Below are 25577 nucleotides of genomic sequence, written 5' to 3' on the forward strand. Positions count from 1 at the left end.
TAGTTTGTTTTTAGTTATAGCTATTTTAGGGGGATATCTGTGTGTGCAGGTGACTATTACTGTGCATAATTATTAGGCAACTTAACAAAAAACAAATATATACCCATTTCAATTATTTATTTTTACCAGTGAAACCAATATAACATCTCAACATTCACAAATATACATTTCTGACATTCAAAAACAAATCAGTGACCAATATAGCCACCTTTCTTTGCAAGGACACTCAAAAGCCTGCCATCCATGGATTCTGTCAGTGTTTTGATCTGTTCACCATCAACATTGCGTGCAGCAGCAACCACAGCCTCCCAGACACTGTTCAGAGAGGTGTACTGTTTTCCCTCCTTGTAAATCTCACATTTGATGATGGACCACAGGTTCTCAATGGGGTTCAGATCAGGTGAACAAGGAGGCCATGCCATTAGATTTTCTTCTTTTATACCCTTTCTTGCCAGCCACGCTGTGGAGTACTTGGACGCGTGTGATGGAGCATTGTCCTGCATGAAAATCATGTTTTTCTTGAAGGATGCAGACTTCGTCCTGTACCACTGCTTGAAGAAGGTGTCTTCCAGAAACTGGCAGTAGGACTGGGAGTTGAGCTTGACCAAAATGAAAGAAATGAATTTATCAGGTAAGTTCTTACATAAATTATGTTTTCTTTCATGTAATTGGTAAGAGTCCATAAGCTAGTGACATATTGGATATCAATACCCAAGATGTGGATCTTCCACTCAAGAGTCACTAGAGAGGGAGGGAATAAAAATAAAAACAGCCATATTCCGCTGAAAAAATTAATCCACAACCCAAAAAAATAAGTTTATTTTCATTTTTGAAAGAAAAAAAACTTAAATCAAAAAGCAGAAGAATCAAACTGAAACAGCTGCCTGAAGAACTTTTCTACCAAAAACTGCTTCTGAAGAAGCAAATACATCAAAACGGTAGAATTTAGTAAATGTATGCAAAGAGGACCAAGTTGCCGCTTTGCAAATCTGATCAACTGAAGATTCATTCTTAAAAGCCCACAAAGTGGAGACCGATCTAGTAGAATGAGCTGTAATTCTCTGAGGCGGGGCCTGACCCGACTCCAAATAAGCTTGATGAATCAAAAGTTTCAACCAAGAAGCCAAGGAAATAGAGGCCTTCTGACCTTCCCTAGGACCAGAAAATAAAACAAATAGACTGGAAGTCTTCCTGAAATATTTAGTAGCTTCCACATAATATTTCAAAGCTCTTACCACATCCAAAAAATGTAAGGATCTTTCCAAAGAATTCTTAGGATTAGGACATAAGGAAGGGACAACAATTTCTCTACTAATGTTGTTAGAATTCACAACCTTAGGTAAAAATTTAAAAGTCCGCAAAACTGCCTTATCCTGATGAAAAATCAGAAAAGGAGACTCACAAGAAAGAGCAGATAGCTCAGAAACTCTTCTAGCAGAAGAGATAGCCAAAAGGAACAACACTTTCCAAGAAAGTAGTTTAATGTCCAAAGAATGCATAGGCTAAAATGGAGGAGCCTGTAAAGCCTTCAGAACCAAATTAAGACTCCAAGGAGGAGAAATTGATTTAATGACAGGCTTAATACGAACTAAAGCCTGTACAAAACAGTGAATATCAGGAAGTATAGCAATCTTTCTGTGAAATAAAACAGAAAGAGCGGAGATTTGACATTTCAAGGAACTTGCAGACAAACCCTTATCCAAACCATCCTGAAGGAACTGTAAAATTCTAGGAATTCTAAAAGAATGCCAGGAGAATTTATGAGAAGAACACCATGAAATGTAAGTCTTCCAAACTTTCTAGAGACAGATTTACGAGCTTGTAACATAGTATTAATCACTGAGTCAGAGAAACCTCTATGACTTAGAACTAAGCGTTCAATTTCCATACCTTCAAATTTAATGATTTGAGATCCTGATGGAAAAACGGACCTTGAGATAGTAGGTCCGGCCGTAACGGAAGTGGCCAAGGCGGGCAACTGGACATCCGAACCAGATCCGCATACCAAAACCTGTGTGGCCATGCTGGAGCCACCAGCAACACAAAAGACTGTTCCATAATGATTTTGGAGATCACTCTTGGAAGGAGAACTAAAGGCGGGAAGATATAAGCAGGATGATAACACCAAGGAAGTGTCAGTGCATTCACTGCTTCCGCCTGAACATCCCTGGACCTGGACAGGTATCTGGGAAGATTCTTGTTTAGATGAGAGGCCATGAGATCTACCTCTGGAAGACCCCACATCTGAACAATCCGAGAAAACACATCTGGATGGAGAGACCACTCCCCTGGATGTAAAGTCTGGGGGCTGAGATAATCCGCCTCCCAATTGTCTACACCTGGGATATGCACCGCGGAGATTAGACAGGAGCTGGATTCCGCCCAAGCAAGTATCCGAGCTACTTCTTTCATAGCTTGGGGACAGTGAGTCCCACCCTGATGATTGACATAAGCCACAGTTGTGATATTGTCTGTCTGAAAACAAATGAACGGTTCTCTCTTTAGCAGAGGCCAAAAACTGAAGAGCCCTGAGAATTGCACGGAGTTCTAAAATATTTATTGGTAATCTCGCCTCTTGAGATTTCCAAACCCCTTGTGCTGTCAGAGATCCCCAAACAGCTCCCCAACCTGAAAGACTCGCATCTGTTGAGATCACAGTCCAGGTTAGCCGAACAAAGGAAGCCACTTGAACCAAACAATGGTGATCTATCCACCATGTCAGAGAGTGTCGTACATTGGGATTCAAGGATATTAATTGTGATATCTTTATATAATCCCTGCACCATTGATTCAGCATGCAAAGCTGTAGAGGTCTCATGTGAAAACGAGCAAAGGGGATCGCGTCCGATGCTGCAGTCATGAGGCCTAAAACTTCCATGCACATAGCCACTGAAGGGAATGACTGAGACTGAAGGTGCCGGCACGCTGCAACCAATTTTAAACGTCTCTTGTCTGAGGAATCAAGAAACTTTTTGGTAAATTGATCCTCCAACCATGTTTCCGAAGAAACAACACTAGTTGATTTGTGTGAGATTCTGCAGTATGTAAAGACTGAGCTAGTACCAAGATATCGTCCAAATAAGGAAACACAGCAATACCCTGTTCTCTGATTACAGATAGTAGGGCACCCAGAACCTTTGAAAAGATTCTTGGAGCTGTTGCTAGGCCAAATGGAAGAGCAACAAATTGGTAATGCTTGTCTAGAAAAGAGAATCTCAGAAACTGATAGTGTTCTGGATGAATCGGAATATGAAGGTATGCATCCTGCAAGTCTATTGTGGACATATAATGTCCTTGCTGAACAAAAGGCAGAATAGTCCTTATAGTCACCATCTTGAAAGTTGGCACTCTTACGTAACGATTCAAAATTTTTAGATCCAGAACTGGTCTGAATAAATTTTCTCTCTTTGGTACAATGAATAGGTTTGAATAAAACCCCAAACCTTGTTCCTGAGGAGGAACTGGCATGATTACCCCTGAAGACTCCAGATCTGAAACACACTTCTGAAAAGTTAGAGCTCTTACTGGATTTACAGGGATGCGCGAGAGAAAAAATCTTCTCACATGAGGTCTTACTTTGAATCCTATTCGATACCCCTGAGAGACGATGCTCTGAATCCAATGATTTTGGACAGATTGTATCCAAAAATCCTTGAAAAACCTTAAGCTGCCCCCTACCAGCTGAGCTAGAATGAGGGCCGCAACTTCATGCGGACTTAGGGGCAGACTTTGATTTCCTAAATGGCTTGGATTTATTCCAATTAGAGGAAGGCTTCCAACTGGAAGCAGATTCCTTGGGAGGAGGATTGAGTTTTTGTTCCTTATTCTGACGAAAGGAACGAAAACGGTTAGAAGCCTTAGATTTACCCTAAGTTTTATCCTGAGGCAGAAAAACTCCTTTTCCTCCAGTGATAGTTGAAATAATAGAATCCAACTGAAAACCAAATAAATGATTACCTTGGAAAGAAAGAGATAGTAATCTAGATTTAGATGTCATATCAGCATTCCAAGATTTAAGCCACAAAGCTCTTCTAGCTAATACAGATAAAGACATGGATCTAACATCAATTTTGATAATATCAAAAATGGCATCACAAATAAAATTATTAGCATGTTGCTGTAAGCGAGTAATGCTAGATATGTCAGGATCCAAATCTTGTTGCGCTAAATTCTCCAACCAAAAAGTTGAGGCAGCCGCAACATCAGCCAAAGAAATAGCAGGTCTGAGAAGATGACCTGAACATAAATAGGCCTTCCTTAGATAGGATTCAAGCTTCCTATCTAAAGGATCCTTAAAGGAAGTACTATCTTCCATAGGAATAGTGGTACGTTTAGCAAGAGTAGAAATAGCCCCATCAACTTTGGGGATTTTTTCCCAAAACTCTATAGATTTTGCTGGTAAAGGATACAATTTTTTAAACCTTGAAGAAGGAATAAAAGAAGTACCTGGCTTATTCCATTCCCTAGAAATCATATCAGAAATAGCCTCAGGAATAGGAAAACCCCTGGAGAAACCACAGGAGGTTTAAAAACAGCATTTAAACGTTTATTAGACTGAACGTCAATAGGACTGGTTACCTCAATATCCAAAGTAATTAACACTTCTTTTAATAAAGAACGCATATACTCTATTTTAAATAAATAAGTAGATTTGTCAATGTCAATGTCTGAGGAAGGATCTTCTGAATCAGATAGATCCTCATCAGAAGAGGATAAATTATTATGTTGCTGGTCATTAGAAATTTCATCAGCTAAATGAGAAGTTTTAAAAGACCTTTTACGTTTATTAGAAGGTGGAAATGCAGACAAAGCCTTCAGAATAGAATCAGATACAAATTCTTTAAAATTTACAGGTATATCATGTACATTAGAAGTTGAAGGAACTGCAACTGGAAATGTACTATTACTGATGGAAACACTATCTGCATGTAAAAGTTTATCATGACAACTATTACAAATGACATTTGGTGGAATAATTTCTACACTTTTACAACAAATGCACTTAGCTTTGGTAGAGCCGATGTCAGGCAGCAATGTTCCAGCAGAAACTTCTGAGGCAGGATCAGATTGGGACATCTTGCTCAATGTAAGAGAAAAAACAACATATAAAGCAAAATTATCTATTTCCTTATATGACAGTTTCAGGAATGGGAAAAAATGCAAAAGCATATGCCTCTGATAGAGAAAAAAGCAAGAGGCAAACATCAATGGGGTATTGAAATAATGAAAAAATTTGGCGCCAAGAATGACGCACAACGTAACGTAAATGATACACTCGCGTCACTAATGACGCTGCCGTGTGAAAGTTCTCGGCGTCACGTATGACGCCGGAAATGACGAAGATGCGTCATAAACGTCTTTTTCCGCGCCAAAAAATTTTTTGCGCCAAGAATGACGCAATAAAGTTTAGCATTAGACGCACCCGCGGGCCTAATACCCGCAATAGCAAGAAAGTAGTCAATTGAAAAAAAGACTAAACCCCAGGTAAGAAATAAATTTCTTAAAATGTTTATATTCCCCAGATATGAAACGGACAGTCTGCTGAAGGAAATACATGAACCTGACTCATGGCAAATATAAGTACAATACATATATTTAGAACTTTATATAAATGCATAAAGTGTCAAACCATATCTGAGGTGTCTTAAGAAATAAAAAACATACTTACCAAAAGACACCCATCCACATATAGCAGATAGCCAAACCAGTACTAAAACAGTTATTAGTAGAGGTAATGGTAGATTGAGAGTATATCGTCGATCTGAAAAGGGAGGTAGGAGATGAATCTCTACGACCGATAACAGAGAACCTATGAAATAGACCCCCGTTAGAGAAATCATCGTATTCAATAGGTGATACTCCCTTCACGTCCCTCTGACATTCGCTGTACTCAGAGGAATCGGGCTTCAACAATGCTGAGAAGCACATATCAACGTAGAAATCTTAGCACAAACTTACTTCACCACCTCCATAGGAGGCAAAGTTTGTAAAACTGAATTGTGGGTGTGGTGAGGGGTGTATTTATAGGCATTTTGAGGTTTAGGAAACTTTGCCCCTCCTAGTAGGATTGTATATCCCATATGTCAGTAGCTCATGGACTCTTGCCAATTACATCAAAGAAAGGAGGGAACTGTTCGACCCATTTTAGACCTCGAGTGTCTTAAATTTCTCAGGGTTCCGTCCTTCAAAATTGAGACTATTCGTTCTATTCTCCCTTTAGTTCAGGAGGATCAGTACATGACTACCATCGACCTGAATTACACATATCTTCATGTTCCTATCCACAAGGATCATTTCCAATTCCTTCGGTTTGCCTTCAGTTCCAATTTGTAGCCCTGCCTTTCGACCTAGCCACTGTCCCCCAAATCTTTACGACGGTTCTAGGGGCTCTTCTGGTAGTGGCCAGATCAAGGAATTGCGGTGGCACCATAACTGGACAATATCTTGGTTCAGGTGCCATCTCTTCATTTAGCAAGATCCCATACGGATTCTCTGTTGTTGATTCTCCACTCTCACAGGTGGAAAGTGAGTCTGGAAAAGAGTTCCTTGGTGCAAAATACCAGGGTATGTTTTTGGGGTGATCACAGACTATCTCCATGAAGATTTTCTTAACAGAAGTCAGAAAATCCAAACTTCTTGCTGCCTATTTTTCTGGTCAGTTTTCTGTCCGTCCATTGGTGGCACAGTGTATGGAAGTAATTGGTCCAATGGTGGCTTCCATGGAAATTATTCCTTTTGATAGATTCCATCTGAGACCTCTACAGTTATGCATGCTCAGGCAATGGAACGGAGACCACTCGGACCTCTCTCAGAGGATAGTCTTAGACAACCTGACGAAAGATTTTCTTAAACATCATTTCGGTGGCTTAATATAAGCCACCGAAATGATGTCAATCGGACAACATCATTTCGGTGGCTTATATTAACCATCAGGAAGGAACAAGGAGTTCCTTAGTCATGAAGGAGGTTTTTTGTATTCTTCAATGGTCAGAGACTCACAACTGTCACATTTCTGCCATCCACATCCCAATTGTGGACAACTGGGAGGCAGATTACCTGAGCGGGCAGACGTTTCACCCAGGGGAGTAGGCTCTTCATCCGGAGGTATTCTCGATAACTCGCAGGTGGGGAGTTCCGGAGTTAGACCTGATGGCATCTCGTCTAAACACCAAGCTTCCAAGATACGGATCCAGATCAAGGTATCCACAAGCAGCTCTGGGGGGCGCTCTAGCGGTTCTATGGAACTTCGGTCTGATTTACCCGTTTCCTCTGTTTGCCCTCCTTCCTCAAGTGATCGCTCACATAAAACAGGAACAGGCTTCAGTAATTGTAATTGCTCCATCTTGGCCTCGCAGAATTTAGTTTGTGGACCTAGTGAGGATGTCGTCCTCTCCCCTGTGGAAGTTGCCACTGAGAGAGGACCTTCTGCTTCAGAGTCCTTTTTTTCATCCAAACTTAGATTCCCTGAAACTGACTGCATGGAGATTGAATGCCTAGTCTTGTCTATTGATACATCGGTCCAGGCTCGTAAGCCGGTAACTCACAAAATATATCACAAGGTTTGACACAAATAACTTTACTGGTGCGAATCTCGGTTTTCCCTTGGAGTAAAGTGAGGGTGCCCCGCATTTTGTCCTTTCTCCAGGAAGGTCTGGAGAAAGGTTTGTCAATTAGTTCTCTGAAGGGTCAGATTTTTGCCCTTTCTGTTCTGTTATATAAACGTTTAGCTGACTTAGTGGATGTTCAATCTTATGTTCAGGCCATGGTCAGAATCAGGCCTGTGTTTAAACCTGTTTCTCCTCCATGGAGTCTTAATCTTGTTCTTAAGATTTCTGCAACAGGTTCCGTTTGAGCCTATGCACTCTGTTGATATTAAGTTATTGTCTTGGAAAGATTTATTTTTACTATCCATTTCTTCTGCTTGTAGAGTCTATGAGCTTTCGGCTTCGCAGTGTGACCCCCCTTATCTTATTTTCCATGCGGATAAGGCGGTCCTTCGTACCAAACAAGGTGGTTTCGGACCGTAATATCAATCAAGAAATTGCTGTTCCTTCGTTCTGTCATAATACTTCTCATAAGAAACATCTGTTACATAACCTGGATGTAGTGTGTGCTTTGAAATTATATCTACAGGCTACGAAGGATTTTCGGCAATCTTATGCCCTTTTTGTTGTTGTTTCTGGTAAACTTAAGAGACAGAAGGCCACTTCAACTACTCTTTCCTTTTGGTTGAGGAGTGTCTTTCGGTTGGCCTATTAGACAGCTGGACAAAAGCCTTCTGAGAGGATTATGGCTCATTGGACTAGGGCTGTCTCTTCTTCCTGGGCTTTTAAAAAATGAGGATTCTGTGGAGCAAATTTGCAAGGTGTCCACTTGGTCCTCATTGCATACGTTTCGCCAAATTTTCCAAATTCAATGTTTTCACCTCTGCTGAGGCTTTTTTTGGGAGGAAGGTTCTTCAGACGGTGGTGGCTTCAGTTTAGGTCCGCCTGTCTTGTTATCCCTCCCTTCCATTCTGTGTCCTCTAGCTTGGGTATTGGTTCCTAGTAATTAGTAATTCGAATGGATTTTTGGACTCTCCACGACCCGCCCTTATCTAAATTTCTGGACGGCTTCTTTTATTTTGTCATTTTCTAAACTTCAGGCACCTCTATACCCGCTGTGTCCTCTTCTCTTTCCATATTTCTTCGACTGAATGACTGGGGGTTTGTGGGAAGTGGGAGGATACTTAAAGCTTTGCTGGGGTGTTCTTTGCCTCCTCCTGGTGGCCAGGAGTTGAATTCCCACTATTAACAGAAATGGATTCATGGACTCTCCATGCCAGGAAAGAAAATAATTTATCAGGTAAGCATAAATTTTGTTTTTTGAGTTCCATGTCTCTATAAAGATATGATGTAATCTTATAGTCTGCATTGAATTTTTTATATATATATATATATATATATATATATATATATATATATATATATATATATATATATATATATATATATATATATATATATATATATATATATATATATATATATATATATATATATATATAGGCAAAAAGAGTCAGTTGCACTCTCACAAACAGTTCTCCAAGGGCCAGGGTGCTAGAGTAGTTGAAATGTAGCAAAACAGGAAACAGCACTCTCTGGACTTAAGTAAAAAACAAGTAGTTTATTCAGTAACGTTTCGGGGAATGCTCCCCTTCATCAGACCCTAGGTCTGATGAAGGGGAGCATTCCCCGAAACGTTACTGAATAAACTACTTGTTTTTTACTTAAGTCCAGAGAGTGCTGTTTCCTGTTTTGCTATATATATATATATATATATATATAATAGTTAAGTTCACTATGAACTTAGAGTGCCACGGATGGAACTTTGTAGAAACCAATGCACACATATCACAGTGTTCAACCGAATCCTCAACCTGGTTACAGACAATTTGCATTTTAGTATAGAACTTGGAGAAAAGGTGGTTATCCGAAGACATGTACATTTTGGAAACTTTATTTACATGTCAATCTAAGTCCAAAGGACAGAAATAAAAGACCAATGAGGAGAGTAATTAAGCAATATTTTTGCAAAACAAATATCAGTTTCAGTCCATTCAGTTTGAGCTACATTACTTAGTGTATTTGATTGAGTGTTCCCTTTGTGACAAACAATACGTTGCGTGCTCAACGAGGGAGGCTAAATCACGAATTAGAGAGCATCTTAACATTGAACATAACGATTGCTCAGGTCTAGCACGACACTTTATACAAATACACAATCAAAATGTAAATAGTCTTAAATGGCAGATCATTGAATGGATCAGACCCTCATTAAGAGGAGGAGACAGGGCTAGCAGGTTGTTATACAGGGAAGCCTTCTGGATCTTCCAGTTAAAAACTAGGAGACCAGGAGGGTTTAATATTGATGGTGACATCATTAATTTCTGGCAAAGGCAATGTCTTGGTTATATGTGTGTGGTTTTCTCTCTATGTACACAGAAAACCCATTCATTCCAATTGATGACATGTAGTGTTGAGCATGGCATTGGTCAGTTTTTTTGCATTATATACAAAGGTTATTCGAATGTTTAGATACCTATTGATTTAACAAATTGACAATAGATGATTAGTTCCAATAGGAAGGGATATAAGTTTCAAAAAGAGAAATATCCAAATATATAGTATACAGTAATATATTTCCTTTGTGAACAATGGTACTGGCTTAAAAATCGGTTTATATCTAAACATCCGAGAATACAGTATTGCCTTCTGTTTTTCAGATGTGTGTAAATACATCTTTCATGTAACAGAGGTTTTTTCTAATGAAACTTTGGTATATTTACTTATTTTGTTACAAATTGTATGTAATAGGCCATTCAGGTCATATCACTTATCTGTATGTATTGATGCGGTACCTTTATAAGAAAATTTGTCTCAGCAGGATGAGATCAGCTAATCAGCTAAGGGCTATTTATGCTCTGACTGGTGATCAGCTGTTATGTCTATGAGTAAGGCTGTATTTGCCGAAACGCGTTAGACACTTTCCTGCTGAGAAGCTTGATTTTAAAAGCTTTTTTAGTAAAATGGGTGTCAATATGGACAGAAAAGTACATTAAATGCTTTATTGTACATAAATTAATTGATTAGCTGAATGGTGCAATCTGACTGCAACAATCAGAAATAAATCTGAACACATTCCATGCATTACCTGTATGTGGCCGCCTTCCTGACCTTTTCTAAACGCCAGCATGCTGAGGATATGGAAGAGTTTGCGGATCTGCTGAGCATTCAGGTTGTCCAAATAATCTAGTATACCCTAAGGGGTGAAAAACATAATTTATGCTTACCTGATAAATTCCTTTCTTCTGTTGTGTGATCAGTCCACGGGTCATCATTACTTCTGGGATATAACTCCTCCCCAACAGGAAATGCAAGAGGATTCACCCAGCAGAGCTGCATATAGCTCCTCCCCTCTACGTCACTCCCAGTCATTCGACCAAGAATCAACGAGAAAGGAGAAACCAAGGGTGAAGTGGTGACTGGAGTATAATTTAAAAGATATTTACCTGCCTTAAAAAACAGGGCGGGCCGTGGACTGATCACACAACAGAAGAAAGGAATTTATCAGGTAAGCATAAATTATGTTTTCTTCTGTTATGTGTGATCAGTCCACGGGTCATCATTACTTCTGGGATACCAATACCAAAGCAAAAGTACACGGATGACGGGAGGGATAGGCAGGCTCATTATACAGAAGGAACCACTGCCTGAAGAACCTTTCTCCCAAAAATAGCCTCCGAAGAAGCAAAAGTGTCAAATTTGTAAAATTTGGAAAAAGTATGAAGCGAAGACCAAGTTGCAGCCTTGCAAATCTGTTCAACAGAGGCCTCATTCTTAAAGGCCCAAGTGGAAGCCACAGCTCTAGTAGAATGAGCTGTAATTCTTTCAGGAGGCTGCTGTCCAGCAGTCTCATAGGCTAAACGAATTATGCTACGAAGCCAGAAGGAGAGAGAGGTAGCCGAAGCCTTATGACCTCTCCTCTGACCAGAGTACACGACAAACAGGGAAGACGTTTGTCGAAAATCCTTAGTTGCCTGCAAGTAGAACTTGAGGGCACGAACTACATCCAGATTGTGTAGAAGACGTTCCTTCTTTGAAGAAGGATTCGGGCACAGGGAAGGCACCACGATCTCTTGATTGATGTTCCTGTTAGTGACTACCTTAGGTAAGAACCCAGGTTTTGTACGCAGAACTACCTTATCTGAATGAAAAATCAAATAAGGAGAATCACAATGTAAAGCTGATAACTCAGAGACTCTCCGAGCCGAAGAAATAGCCATTAAAAATAACACTTTCCAAGATAACAACTTTATATCAATGGAATGAAGGGGTTCAAACGGAACTCCTTGTAGAACGTTAAGAACAAGGTTTAAACTCCATGGCGGAGCAACAGTTTTAAACACAGGCTTGATCCTAGCTAAAGCCTGACAAAAGGCCTGGACGTCTGGATTTTCTGACAGACGCCTGTGTAACAAGATGGACAGAGCTGAGATCTGTCCCTTTAATGAGCTAGCCGATAAACCCTTTTCTAAACCTTCTTGTAGAAAGGACAATATCCTAGGAATCCTAACCTTACTCCAGGAGTAACCTTTGGATTCGCACCAGTATAGGTATTTACGCCATATCTTGTGGTAAATCCTTCTGGTAACAGGCTTCCTAGCCTGTATCAGGGTATCAATAACCGACTCAGAAAAACCACGTTTTGATAAAATCAAGCGTTCAATTTCCAAGCAGTCAGCTTCAGAGAAGTTAGATTTTGATGTTTGAATGGACCCTGTATCAGAAGGTCCTGTCTTAGAGGTAGAGACCAAGGCGGACAGGATGACATGTCCACTAGATCTGCATACCAAGTCCTGCGTGGCCATGCAGGCGCTATTAGAATCACTGATGCTCTCTCCTGTTTGATTTTGGCAATCAATCGAGGAAGCAGCGGGAAGGGTGGAAACACATAAGCCATCCCGAAGTTCCAAGGTGCTGTCAAAGCATCTATCAGAACCGCTCCCGGATCCCTGGATCTGGACCCGTAGCGAGGAAGTTTGGCGTTCTGGCGAGACGCCATGAGATCTATCTCTGGTTTGCCCCAACGTCGAAGTATTTGGGCAAAGACCTCCGGATGAAGTTCCCACTCCCCCGGATGAAAAGTCTGGCGACTCAAGAAATCCGCCTCCCAGTTCTCCACTCCCGGGATGTGGATTGCTGACAGGTGGCAAGAGTGAGACTCTGCCCAGCGAATTATGTTTGATACTTCCATCATTGCTAGGGAGCTTCTTGTCCCTCCTTGATGGTTGATGTAAGCTACAGTCGTGATGTTGTCCGACTGAAACCTGATGAACCCCCGAGTTTTTAACTGGGGCCAAGCCAGAAGGGCATTGAGAACTGGTCTCAATTCCAGAATGTTTATTGGCAGGAGACTTTCCTCCTGATTCCATTGTCCCTGAGCCTTCAGAGAATTCCAGACAGCGCCCCAACCTAGTAGGCTGGCGTCTGTTGTTACAATTGTCCAGTCCGGCCTGCTGAATGGCATCCCCCTGGACAGATGTGGCCGAGAAAGCCACCATAGAAGAGAGTTTCTGGTCTCTTGATCCAGATTCAGAGTAGGGGACAAGTCTGAGTAATCCCCATTCCACTGACTCAGCATGCACAATTGCAGCGGTCTGAGATGTAGACGTGCAAAGGGTACTATGTCCATTGCTGCTACCATTAAGCCGATCACCTCCATGCATTGAGCTACTGACGGGAGTTGAATGGAATGAAGGACACGGCATGCATTTAGAAGCTTTGTTAATCTGTCTTCTGTCAGATAAATCTTCATTTCTACAGAATCTATAAGAGTCCCCAAGAATGGAACTCTTGTGAGAGGAAAGAGAGAACTTTTCTTTTCGTTCACTTTCCATCCATGCGACCTTAGAAATGCCAGAACTAACTCTGTATGAGACTTGGCAGTTTGAAAGCTTGAAGCTTGTATCAGAATGTCGTCTAGGTACGGAGCTACCGAAATTCCTCGCGGTCTTAGTACCGCCAGAAGGGCACCCAGAACCTTTGTGAAGATTCTTGGAGCCGTAGCCAATCCGAATGGAAGAGCTACAAACTGGTAATGCCTGTCTAAGAAGGCAAACCTTAGATACCGGTAATGATCTTTGTGAATCGGTATGTGAAGGTAAGCATCCTTTAAGTCCACTGTGGTCATGTACTGACCCTTTTGGATCATGGGTAAGATTGTCCGAATAGTTTCCATTTTGAACGATGGAACTCTTAGGAATTTGTTTAGGATCTTTAAATCCAAGATTGGCCTGAAAGTTCCCTCTTTTTTGGGAACCACAAACAGGTTTGAGTAAAACCCTTGTCCTTGTTCCGACCGCGGAACCGGATGGATCACTCCCATTAATAACAGATCTTGTACACAGCGTAGAAACGCTTCTTTCTTTATCTGGTTTGTTGACAACCTTGACAGATGAAATCTCCCTCTTGGGGGAGAGAATTTGAAGTCTAGGAGGTATCCCTGAGATATGATCTCTAGCGCCCAGGGATCCTGAATATCTCTTGCCCAAGCCTGGGCGAAGAGAGAGAGTCTGCCCCCCACTAGATCCGGTCCCGGATCGGGGGCCCTCGGTTCATGCTGTCTTTGGGGCAGCAGCAGGTTTCCTGGTCTGCTTGCCCTTGTTCCAGGACTGGTTAGGTTTCCAGCCTTGTCTGTAACGAGCAACAGCTCCTTCCTGTTTTGGTGCAGTGGAAGTTGGTGCTGCTCCTGCTTTGAAATTCCGAAAGGGACGAAAATTAGACTGTCTAGCCTTAGCCTTGGCTTTGTCTTGAGGCAGGGCGTGGCCCTTACCTCCTGTAATGTCAGCGATAATTTCTTTCAAACCGGGCCCAAATAAAGTTTGCCCCTTGAAAGGTATATTAAGTAATTTGGACTTAGAAGTTACATCAGCTGACCAGGATTTTAGCCACAGCGCCCTACGTGCCTGAATGGCGAATCCCGAGTTCTTAGCCGTAAGTTTGGTTAAATGTACTACGGCCTCCGAAATGAATGAATTAGCTAGTTTAAGGACTCTAAGCCTGTCCGTAATGTCGTCCAGCGTAGCTGAACTAAGGTTCTCTTCCAGAGACTCAATCCAAAATGCTGCCGCAGCCGTAATCGGCGCGATGCATGCAAGGGGTTGCAATATAAAACCTTGTTGAACAAACATTTTCTTAAGGTAACCCTCTAATTTTTTATCCATTGGATCTGAAAAAGCACAGCTATCCTCCACCGGGATAGTGGTACGCTTAGCTAAAGTAGAAACTGCTCCCTCCACCTTAGGGACCGTTTGCCATAAGTCCCGTGTGGTGGCGTCTATTGGAAACATCTTTCTAAATATTGGAGGGGGTGAGAACGGCACACCGGGTCTATCCCACTCCTTAGTAACAATTTCAGTTAGTCTCTTAGGTATAGGAAAAACGTCAGTACTCGCCGGTACCGCAAAGTATTTATCCAACCTACACAATTTCTCTGGTATTGCAACAGTGTTACAATCATTAAGAGCCGCTAAAACCTCCCCTAGTAATACACGGAGGTTCTCCAATTTAAATTTAAAATTTGAAATATCTGAATCCAATCTGTTTGGATCAGAACCGTCACCCACAGAATGAAGCTCTCCGTCCTCATGCTCTGCAAGCTGTGACGCAGTATCAGACATGGCCCTAGTATTATCAGCGCACTCTGTTCTCACCCCAGAGTGATCACGCTTGCCTCTTAGTTCTGGTAATTTAGCCAAAACTTCAGTCATAACAGTAGCCATATCTTGTAATGTTATCTGTAATGGCCGCCCAGATGTACTAGGCGCCACAATATCACGCACCTCCCGGGCGGGAGATGCAGGTACTGACACGTGAGGCGAGTTAGTCGGCATAACTCTCCCCTCGCTGTTTGGTGAAATTTGTTCAATTTGTACAGATTGGCTTTTATTTAAAGTAGCATCAATACAGTTAGTACATAAATTTCTATTGGGCTCCACCTTGGCATTGGAACAAATGACACAGGTATCTTCCTCTGAATCAGACATGTTTAACACACTAGCAATAAACTTGCAACTTGGTTACAATCTTATTTAACAAAAACGTACTGTGCCTCAAAGAAGCACTAAACGATTAAATGACAGTTGAAATAATGAACTGAAAAGCAGTTATAGCATCAATCCTTAAAAACAACACAACTTTTAGCAAAGGTTTGTTCCCCTTAGTAAAGTAACAATAATTAAATTTGAAACATAAAAATTACAGAGCAACGTTTTTTAATCACAGTCAATATATAAGTCTCACAGCTCTGCTGAGAGAATCTACCTCCCTCCAAAGAAGTTTGAAGACCCCTGAGTTCTGTTAGAGATGAACCGGATCATGCAGGAAATACAAGAGTAACTGACTGGAAATTTTTGATGCGTAGCAAAGAGCGCCAAAAAACGGCCCCTCCCCCTCACACACAGCAGTGAGAGAGAAACGAAACTGTCACAATTTAAAACAAGCAACTGCCAAGTGGAAAAATAATGCCCAAACATTTATTCACTCAGTACCTCAGAAAATGCAAACGATTCTACATTCCAGCAAAAACTTTAACATAATAAATACCTATTCAAAGGTTTAATGTACTTTTAACAGAGTAATTCCAGTGAAATACCATCCCCAGAATACTGAAGTGTAGAGTATACATACATGTCATTATAACGGTATGGCAGGATTTTCTCATCAATTCCATTCAGAAAATAAAAACTGCTACATACCTCAATGCAGATTCATCTGCCCGCTGTCCCCTGATCTGAAGCTTTTATCTCCCTCAGATGGCCGAGAAACAGCAATATGATCTTAACTACTCCGGTTAAAATCCTAGTAAAAACTCTGGTAGATTCTTCTTCAAACTCTGCCAGAGAGGCAATAACACGCTCCGGTGCTATTGTAAAATAACAAACTTTTGATTGAAGTTATAAAAACTAAGTATAATCACCATAGTCCTCTCACACATCCTATCTAGTCGTTGGGTGCAAGAGAATGACTGGGAGTGACGTAGAGGGGAGGAGCTATATGCAGCTCTGCTGGGTGAATCCTCTTGCATTTCCTGTTGGGGAGGAGTTATATCCCAGAAGTAATGATGACCCGTGGACTGATCACACATAACAGAAGAAACACACAGTTATTAGTCTTGTGCACAGCAGTGCAATTTATTTCCTGGAGCATCTGTAATGAACTCAGGCTGTTCATCATATCATATTAGTATACACAGGAGCTAAGTATTACAATAGTGTGTCACAAACCAGGAAGAACAAAAATGTATAACAAATATTAGACAACAAAATAGTGATGAATTGATAAAGAGGGTGGAACAAGCACTTACTTCCACCTTTGGTGCCAGGTTGACTAATTATTACTATAAGGTGAAATAATTTATAATAAATTATTTTAAAGGGACAGTCAAGTCAAAATTAAATTTTCACAATTGAAATAGAGCATGCAATTTTAAGCAATTATACAATTGATTTCTACTTTGTACCTTCAGAATACTTTGTTAAATATCATACCTAGAAAGGCTCAAGAGCAGCAATGCACTACTGGGTGCTTTTTGTCATTGTTTTAGCCAATGTGTTCAGCTATCCCAGATTGCTACTCCTTCAACAAAGAATACCAAAATAATTAAGAAAAATGTAATAATAGAAGTAAATTGGAAAGTTGTTTAAAATTGTATTCTCTGAAATTGGAAAGTCTCTTAAAATGGCATGCTCAGGGATGGTTTTCCGGAGGAGGAGCTTAACGCAGGTGCTAAGCGTTTGGCACTCCAGTCCTACTGCTGTTGGCGGAGCTCTCCCGCGCCAAGCCTAGATGTTGGGCTAGCTAATCGGACAGCTTTTTACACCGCTACCGGAGCCTTGGTAGTGGAACAAACAACCCACTACGCTGACATGCTTTCAGCTTGTAAAGACTTGCTACTTATACTTTCTTCATAAACGCTACTGTAAGACAGTCTTCAAAGAAACCCTGCATTCATCTCTCCCTCCTCTCCCACCGATGCTGCGTGAGAGGAGGTGAGTCTTATGCACAGTATCTACCCGTGATGGGTTTATATTTCACCATACCTATCTGAAAAGGATCAAACAGCGAGCCGAGACAGATATCTGCCGCTACCCTCTCCCTTCTCTTTGCCCTCAGAAGATTCCTTGTAAGTGACTCCTCACCTCTCCTTGCCCCCTGCCCTCAGACCGGATCACATATTGCCAAGGCTAGAAGGGATTACCTCCTCTTCTGCAGGACTAAATTTTGTGGCACCGCCTGAGGATTCTTGGGGGTTTCTCTTTTTACCCCATCCTTCGCCGCTGGTATTGTGTGGAAAGAGGAGAGCAGTGCAGATTATCCTTATCCCCAGTTTCATCTGCGGTGGACTCTCCTCCTCTCCCACTGGTGCTGTGTGAGAGGGGGTGTGCACTGACTTGGATTCAGTAAGGCTGCGGTGGGACACAACACAAGCGCTACTGTTGTGCTGAGATGGAGCTGATGAGTGGGGAAGCAGTTGATTAAGAGTCCCAAGTGAATATTTGCTCCAAAAGATTCAGACCGATATTGGTTTTATTCAAGAAACCCACTTATCAGTAGAAGAATCTTTAAAACTTAAGGCAGCTTGGGTAAAGGAAATATATTTTGCACCCAGTGTGAAGAGAAAGAGGGGGGTAGCAATATTAATTGGGAAAAAAATTAACACTGAAGTGATACACTTTGAGGCTGATCCAGCGGGGAGGTATGTCATGCTAAAGGTGAAGATCTCTCAGAGGATGTATACATTGTGCAATACATATGGCCCTAATGTATTTGACCCAAATTATTGGATCTCTCTCCAGTCTAAACTTTTAGCCTACACAGAAGGATGTTTGATTCTGGGAGGAGATTTTAACATGGCTCCACAAAGCCCAATTGATAGGTTAAGGCGAGAAGTTAAACAGCTGAAACAAAAAAAAAGATAATCTAGAGTGTAAGATGTTTAAAAGAATCATGCAAAACCTAGCGCTTCGAGATGTTTGGAGACATCAAAACCCCTCTATTCAGAGCTTTACTTGCCTCTCGAAGGCGCATAAAACACTCTCTAGAATTGACATATTCCTAATTGATGAACGTATGTTAATGAATGGGGTAAAATCAGATATAATGTCAATCCTCCTCTCAGATGACGCACCAATTGTGCTTGAATTTCAACTTTCACACCCACGTCCCGCTGTATCGCGCTTTTTTTTTCCCTATCTGAAGTCAGAGATGAAGTTCAAGAATTGGCTTGTAAATAAATATAAGGAATATGTACACTTCAATAAAGAATTTGTGAACCGCCCTGAACTATTTTGGGATACTGCGAAGGCAGTAATGAGAGGGGAGATACTTTCATATAACATTGCTTTACAAAAAAAAAATTAGATTCAGAGAAAAGGAGTCATGTCAATGTCTGACTAATACTTGATAAAACACCATTAAATTGGGAAAAATATGTAAAGGCAAAGAATGAGAGAGATACCTTTGTACTGGCACAGGAAACACAAAGAGAACTAAGAATGGAGGCCAAGTTATATAGATATGGGAATAAATCGGGCAAGATGCTGCCAAACTAATTAAAAATGAGAAAAAACAATCTGTAATAGATAAACTGCATGATAAGGGGCTACTGATCTCTAAACCAGAGGACATCTCAAAAGCATTTTATGAATATTACCAGGAGTTGTATTCATTTAAAACAAGCGATTCACAGAAATCTTTGGACTTCTGGAGGGATTTGAAACATCCCAAAATTACAATAGAGATGTCCAACAGTTAAAATGCTCCTATCTCTATAGAAGAAATAGAGAAAATAATATCTGAACTCTCTTTGAATAAAGCAGCAGGCCCAGATGGTCTTCCGAATGAATTTTATAAGATTTTGTCTAGCGAGGCTACCCCACATCTTTGTACTCTTTTTAATACTTTTTTTATAAAAGGTAATTGTATCCCTTCTTCATTTTCTAGTTCATATACAACTCTTATACTAAAAGGCGGAAAGGACCCTAACTGTAAAGAATCTTATAGACCAATCGCTTTGCTAAATTCTGATTATAAAATTCTCACTGCGATTTTAGCATCCCGACTTCAAGGGATCCTCTCAGAGATAATTCATACTGATCAATCAGGCTTTATAAATAATCGTAACTCGGCTGCAAAAATCAGAGAAGCACTACTGGTGACGGAATATTATGAGGTTATGTCTAAATCAAATAACGGGGGAGAGGGCAAACCTGACCTTGCCATTATTTCTATCGACGCTGAAAAAGCCTTTGATTCTATATTTTATGATCACATTAAAACCTCACTAAGGCACTTTGGTATTAGGGGCAAATTTTTGGAATTTATTGAAAATTTATATAAACAGCCATTCACAAAATTGATCGTGAATAATATTATTTCATCTTCTATCTTTTTAGGCAGAGGGACGAGACAGGGTTGTCCTCTCTCCCCGCTTTTATTTAATATCTCCATTGAGCCTTTGGCAATCAAAATTCGCCATCTTTTAGATGGTATAAAAATTCGCAACACTGAAATAAAAATTGGCCTCTATGCAGATGACCTGCTGCTTTACTTGGCAAATACTAAAGAAAACTTACCAAAACTTTTTCAGATTTTGGAACAATTCGGCTCATTTTCCGGATATAAAGTAAACATGGCTAAGTCAGAGTTACTTTGGTTGAGGAAAAATAGTACTTCTATACTGAAAACCCCCTTTCACCAAGTAATAGACTCTTTTAAATACTTAGGGATTTATATCCCGAAAAGAAGTTCAGACGTATATGCTTTGAATATCCCTCCAGTAATAAAAACGATCAAGGAAAAACTTTTGATCTGGCAAAAACTCCCAATATCACTCTCTGGAAGGATAGCCCTTTTTAAGATGGCCCTTCTCCCAAAATTATTGTACATACTCCAAAATACGCCGATAATTCTCCTAGGGAAGGATATTAGGTCGATAAATACTTCTCTTACTCAATTCTTGTGGCAGAATAAAAGGTCAAAAATATCTCGTATGAAACTTTCAGTACCAAGAGAAAGTGGAGGCCTTGCTTTACCTGATATAAGGCTCTATAATTTTTCCTTCCTAGCTCGTAATGTAGTAGATTGGATTTCGTCTAAGAACTATGTACTAAATAATGATCTCGAGTCTAGTGTCTGCTATCCATATTCTTTAGTTGCGTTAACACATTTAGAACCAAAAGAAATTCCAGCGTAAATTAAAAGATTTAAAACTATTCTTAACCCACTTAAAGCTTGGCATAAAATATCATCCATTCTATTAATTAATAAAAGAGCATCACATTTCTTACCTATAATAGGTAACCCCACTTTTCAAGCAGGCTTGGATTCGCAGGTCTTTAGAAAATGGCATATAGCTGGATTAACAAAGGTATCTCAAATTATAGACATAGAAGGGAAATATATTAAAACATTTCAGAACTTAAAAATGAATTTTGATTTGTCCAATAAGGACTTTTTTGCATATTTGCAATTAAGACACTTTGCCCAAGACCTAATCAGGAAAACGGGCTGGGAATGGGGATTAGGTATATTGGAAAATTGGTTGGTTCTAACAAAAATTGGTCATATGTCGAATGCACCATGTTATTATCTTCTGAGTATAAACAAAGGAACTTCGGTGTTGGCAAACCTGGTTGCGTTTTGGAATTTATTAATCCCACAGAGTAATATTGGAACAAACACTATTCAATTATCAATTAAGAAAGTTGCTCAAACAACATTGTACATTGTCTGCAACCTGGAGAGAGGCACATGTCAAACTCCTACATGGGGCATATTTTACCCCTAAGAGAGGTGCTAAGTGTGTCAATAGTGGATTTAATAAGTGCCCTAAATGCTCGCTTCAGGCAGCCGATTTAATTCACATGTTTTGGTATTGTCCAAGGATTAACAATCTTTGGGCCAAAGTCGAATATTGGCTCAAGAATGTGTTAAAGAAAGTATGTCCTTCATTAACATTGTATCAGATAATATTCTGTCTAAAAAAAGAACCTGGTAGACTGGACAACGAAAGAAACAGAATTTATGCTTACCTGATAAATTACTTTCTCCAACGGTGTGTCCGGTCCACGGCGTCATCCTTACTTGTGGGATATTCTCTTCCCCAACAGGAAATGGCAAAGAGCCCAGCAAAGCTGGTCACATGATCCCTCCTAGGCTCCGCCTACCCCAGTCATTCGATCGACGTAAAGGAGGAATATGCATAGGAGAAATCATATGATACCGTGGTGACTGTAGTTAGAGAAAATAATTCATCAGACCTGATTAAAAAAACCAGGGCGGGCCGTGGACCGGACACACCGTTGGAGAAAGTAATTTATCAGGTAAGCATAAATTCTGTTTTCTCCAACATAGGTGTGTCCGGTCCACAGCGTCATCCTTACTTGTGGGAACCAATACCAAAGCTTTAGGACACGGATGATGGGAGGGAGCAAATCAGGTCACCTAGATGGAAGGCACCACGGCTTGCAAAACCTTTCTCCCAAAAATAGCCTCAGAAGAAGCAAAAGTATCAAATTTGTAAAATTTGGTAAAAGTGTGCAGTGAAGACCAAGTCGCTGCCTTACATATCTGATCAACAGAAGCCTCGTTCTTGAAGGCCCATGTGGAGGCCACAGCCCTAGTGGAGTGAGCTGTGATTCTTTCAGGAGGCTGCCGTCCGGCAGTCTCATAAGCCAATCGGATGATGCTTTTAAGCCAAAAAGAGAGAGAGGTAGAAGTTGCTTTTTGACCTCTCCTTTTACCAGAATAAACAACAAACAAAGAAGATGTTTGTCTGAAATCCTTTGAAGCCTCTAAATAGAATTTTAGAGCACGAACTACATCCAAATTGTGTAACAAACGTTCCTTCTTTGAAACTGGTTTCGGACACAAAGAAGGCACAACTATCTCCTGGTTAATATTTTTGTTAGAAACAACTTTCGGAAGAAAACCAGGTTTAGTACGCAAAACCACCTTATCTGCATGGAACACCAGATAAGGAGGAAAACACTGCAGAGCAGATAACTCTGAAACTCTTCTAGCAGAAGAAATTGCAACCAAAAACAAAACTTTCCAAGATAGTAACTTAATATCTACGGAATGTAAGGGTTCAAACGGAACCCCTTGAAGAACTGAAAGAACTAAATTGAGACTCCAAGGAGGAGTCAAAGGTTTGTAAACAGGCTTGATTCTAACCAGAGCCTGAACAAAAGCTTGAACATCTGGCACAGCTGCCAGTTTTTTGTGAAGTAAAACAGATAAAGCAGAAATCTGTCCCTTCAAAGAACTTGCAGATAATCCTTTCTCCAAACCCTCCTGTAGAAAGGATAGAATCTTCGGAATTTGTATCTTGTTCCATGGGAATCCTTTAGATTCACACCAACAAATATACTTTTTCCATATTTTATGGTAAATTTTCCTAGTTACAGGCTTTCTAGCCTGAACAAGAGTATCAATGACAGAATCTGAAAACCCACGCTTTGATAAAATCAAGCGTTCAATCTCCAAGCAGTCAGTTGGAGCGAAGCCAGATTCGGATGTTCGAATGGACCTTGAACAAGAAGGTCCTGTCTCAAAGGTAGCTTCCATGGTGGAGCCGATGACATATTCACCAGGTCTGCATACCAAGTTCTGCGTGGCCACGCAGGAGCTATCAAGATCACCGAAGCCCTCTCCTGATTGATCCTGGCTACCAGCCTGGGAATGAGAGGGAACGGTGGGAATACATAAGCTAGGTTGAAGGTCCAAGGCGCTATCAGTGCATCTACTAGAGTCGCCCTGGGATCCCTGGATCTGGACCCGTAGCAAGGAACCTTGAAGTTCTGACGAGACGCCATCAGGTCCATGTCTGGAATGCCCCATAATTGAGTTATTTGGGCAAAGATTTCCGGATGGAGTTCCCACTCCCCCGGATGGAAAGTCTGACGACTCAGAAAATCCGCTTCCCAATTTTCCACTCCTGGGATGTGGATTGCAGACAAGTGGCAGGAGTGATTCTCCGCCCATTGAATTATTTTGGTTACTTCCTCCATCGCCAGGGAACTCCTTGTTCCCCCTTGATGGTTGATATATGCAACAGTCGTCATGTTGTCTGATTGAAACCTTATGAATTTGGCCTTTGCTAGTTGAGGCCAAGCTTTGAGAGCATTGAATATCGCTCGCAGTTCCAGAATGTTTATCGGGAGAAGAGATTCTTCCCGGGACCATAGCCCCTGAGCTTTCAGGGGTTCCCAGACCGCGCCCCAGCCCACCAGACTGGCGTCGGTCGTGACAATGACCCACTCTGGTCTGCGGAAGCTCATTCCCTGTGACAGGTTGTCCAGGTTCAGCCACCAACGGAGTGAATCTCTGGTTCTTTGATCTACTTGGATCGTCGGAGACAAGTCTGTATAATCCCCATTCCACTGTCTGAGCATGCACAGGTGTAATGGTCTTAGATGAATTTGTGCAAAAGGAACTATGTCCATTGCCGCAACCATCAAACCTATTACTTCCATGCACTGCGCTATGGAAGGAAGAAGAACAGAATGAAGTACTTGACAAGAGCTTAGAAGTTTTGATTTTCTGGCCTCTGTCAGAAAAATCTTCATTTCTAAGGAGTCTATTATTGTTCCCAAGAAGGGAGCACTTGTTGACGGGGACAGAGAACTTTTTTCTATGTTCACTTTCCACCCGTGAGATCTGAGAAAGGCTAGGACAATGTCCGTATGAGCCTTTGCTTTTGACAGAGACGGCGCTTGAATCAGTATGTCGTCCAAGTAAGGTACTACTGCAATGCCCCTTGGTCTTAGCACCGCTAGAAGGGACCCTAGTACCTTTGTGAAAATCCTTGGAGCAGTGGCTAATCCGAATGGAAGTGCCACAAACTGGTAATGCTTGTCCAGAAAGGCAAACCTTAGGAACCGATGATGTTCCTTGTGGATAGGAATATGTAGATACGCATCCTTTAAATCCACCGTGGTCATGAATTGACCTTCCTGGATGGTAGGAAGAATTGTTCGAATGGTTTCCATCTTGAACGATGGAACCCTGAGAAATTTGTTTAGAATCTTGAGATCTAAAATTGGTCTGAATGTTCCTTCTTTTTTGGGAACTATGAACAGATTGGAGTAAAACCCCATCCCTTGTTCTCCTAATGGAACAGGATGAATCACTCCCATTCTTAACAGGTCTTCTACACAATGTAAGAATGCCTGTCTTTTTATTTGGTTTGAAGACAATTGAGACCTGTGGAACCTCCCCCTTGGGGGTAGTTCCTTGAATTCCAGGAGATAACTTTGAGAAACTATTTCTAGCGCCCAAGGATCCTGAACATCTCTTGCCCAAGCCTGAGCAAAGAGAGAGAGTCTGCCCCCCACCAGATCCGGTCCCGGATCGGGGGTCAACACTTCATGCTGTTTTAGTAGCAGTGGCAGGTTTGTTGGCCTGCTTACCCTTGTTCCAGCCTTGCATCGGTCTCCAGGCTGGTTTGGTTTGAGAACTATTACCCTCTTGCTTAGAGGGTGTAGAATTTGAGGCTGGTCCGTTTCTGCGAAAGGGACGAAAATTTGGCTTATTTTTAGCCTTAAAAGACCTATCCTGAGGAAGGGCGTGGCCCTTTCCCCCAGTGATGTCTGAAATAATCTCTTTCAAGTCAGGGCCAAATAGCGTTTTACCTTTGAAAGGGATGTTAAGCAATTTGTTCTTGGAGGACTCATCCGCTAACCAAGACTTTAGCCAAAGCGCTCTGCGCGCCACAATAGCAAAACCTGAATTTTTCGCCGCTAATCTAGCTAATTGCAAAGTGGCGTCTAAGATAAAAGAGTTAGCCAATTTAAGTGCTTGAACTCTGTCCATAACCTCCTCATACGAAGAGTCTTTATTGAGCGACTTTTCTAGTTCTTCGAACCAGAAACACGCTGCTGTAGTGACAGGAACAATGCATGAAATTGGTTGTAGAAGGTAGCCTTGCTGAACAAACATCTTTTTAAGCAAACCCTCTAATTTTTTATCCAT

The 25577-nt window shown here is 41.1% G+C and overlaps 1 protein-coding gene across 1 annotated transcript in view; it reads right to left on the bottom strand.

Moving 5' to 3' along the window:
- FANCD2 (FA complementation group D2) overlaps positions 1–25577 on the bottom strand; it is a gene marked incomplete in the record, with an annotated part of 1113076 nt that overhangs the window by 621216 nt on the left and 466283 nt on the right. Inside the window, 1 exon segment of the mRNA XM_053689418.1 lies at positions 10693–10800. Within this exon segment, the coding sequence (XP_053545393.1) occupies positions 10693–10800 (108 nt within the window).

The sequence above is a fragment of the Bombina bombina genome, chromosome 7 (genome assembly GCF_027579735.1).
Source record: "Bombina bombina isolate aBomBom1 chromosome 7, aBomBom1.pri, whole genome shotgun sequence".
NCBI lineage: Eukaryota > Metazoa > Chordata > Amphibia > Anura > Bombinatoridae > Bombina > Bombina bombina.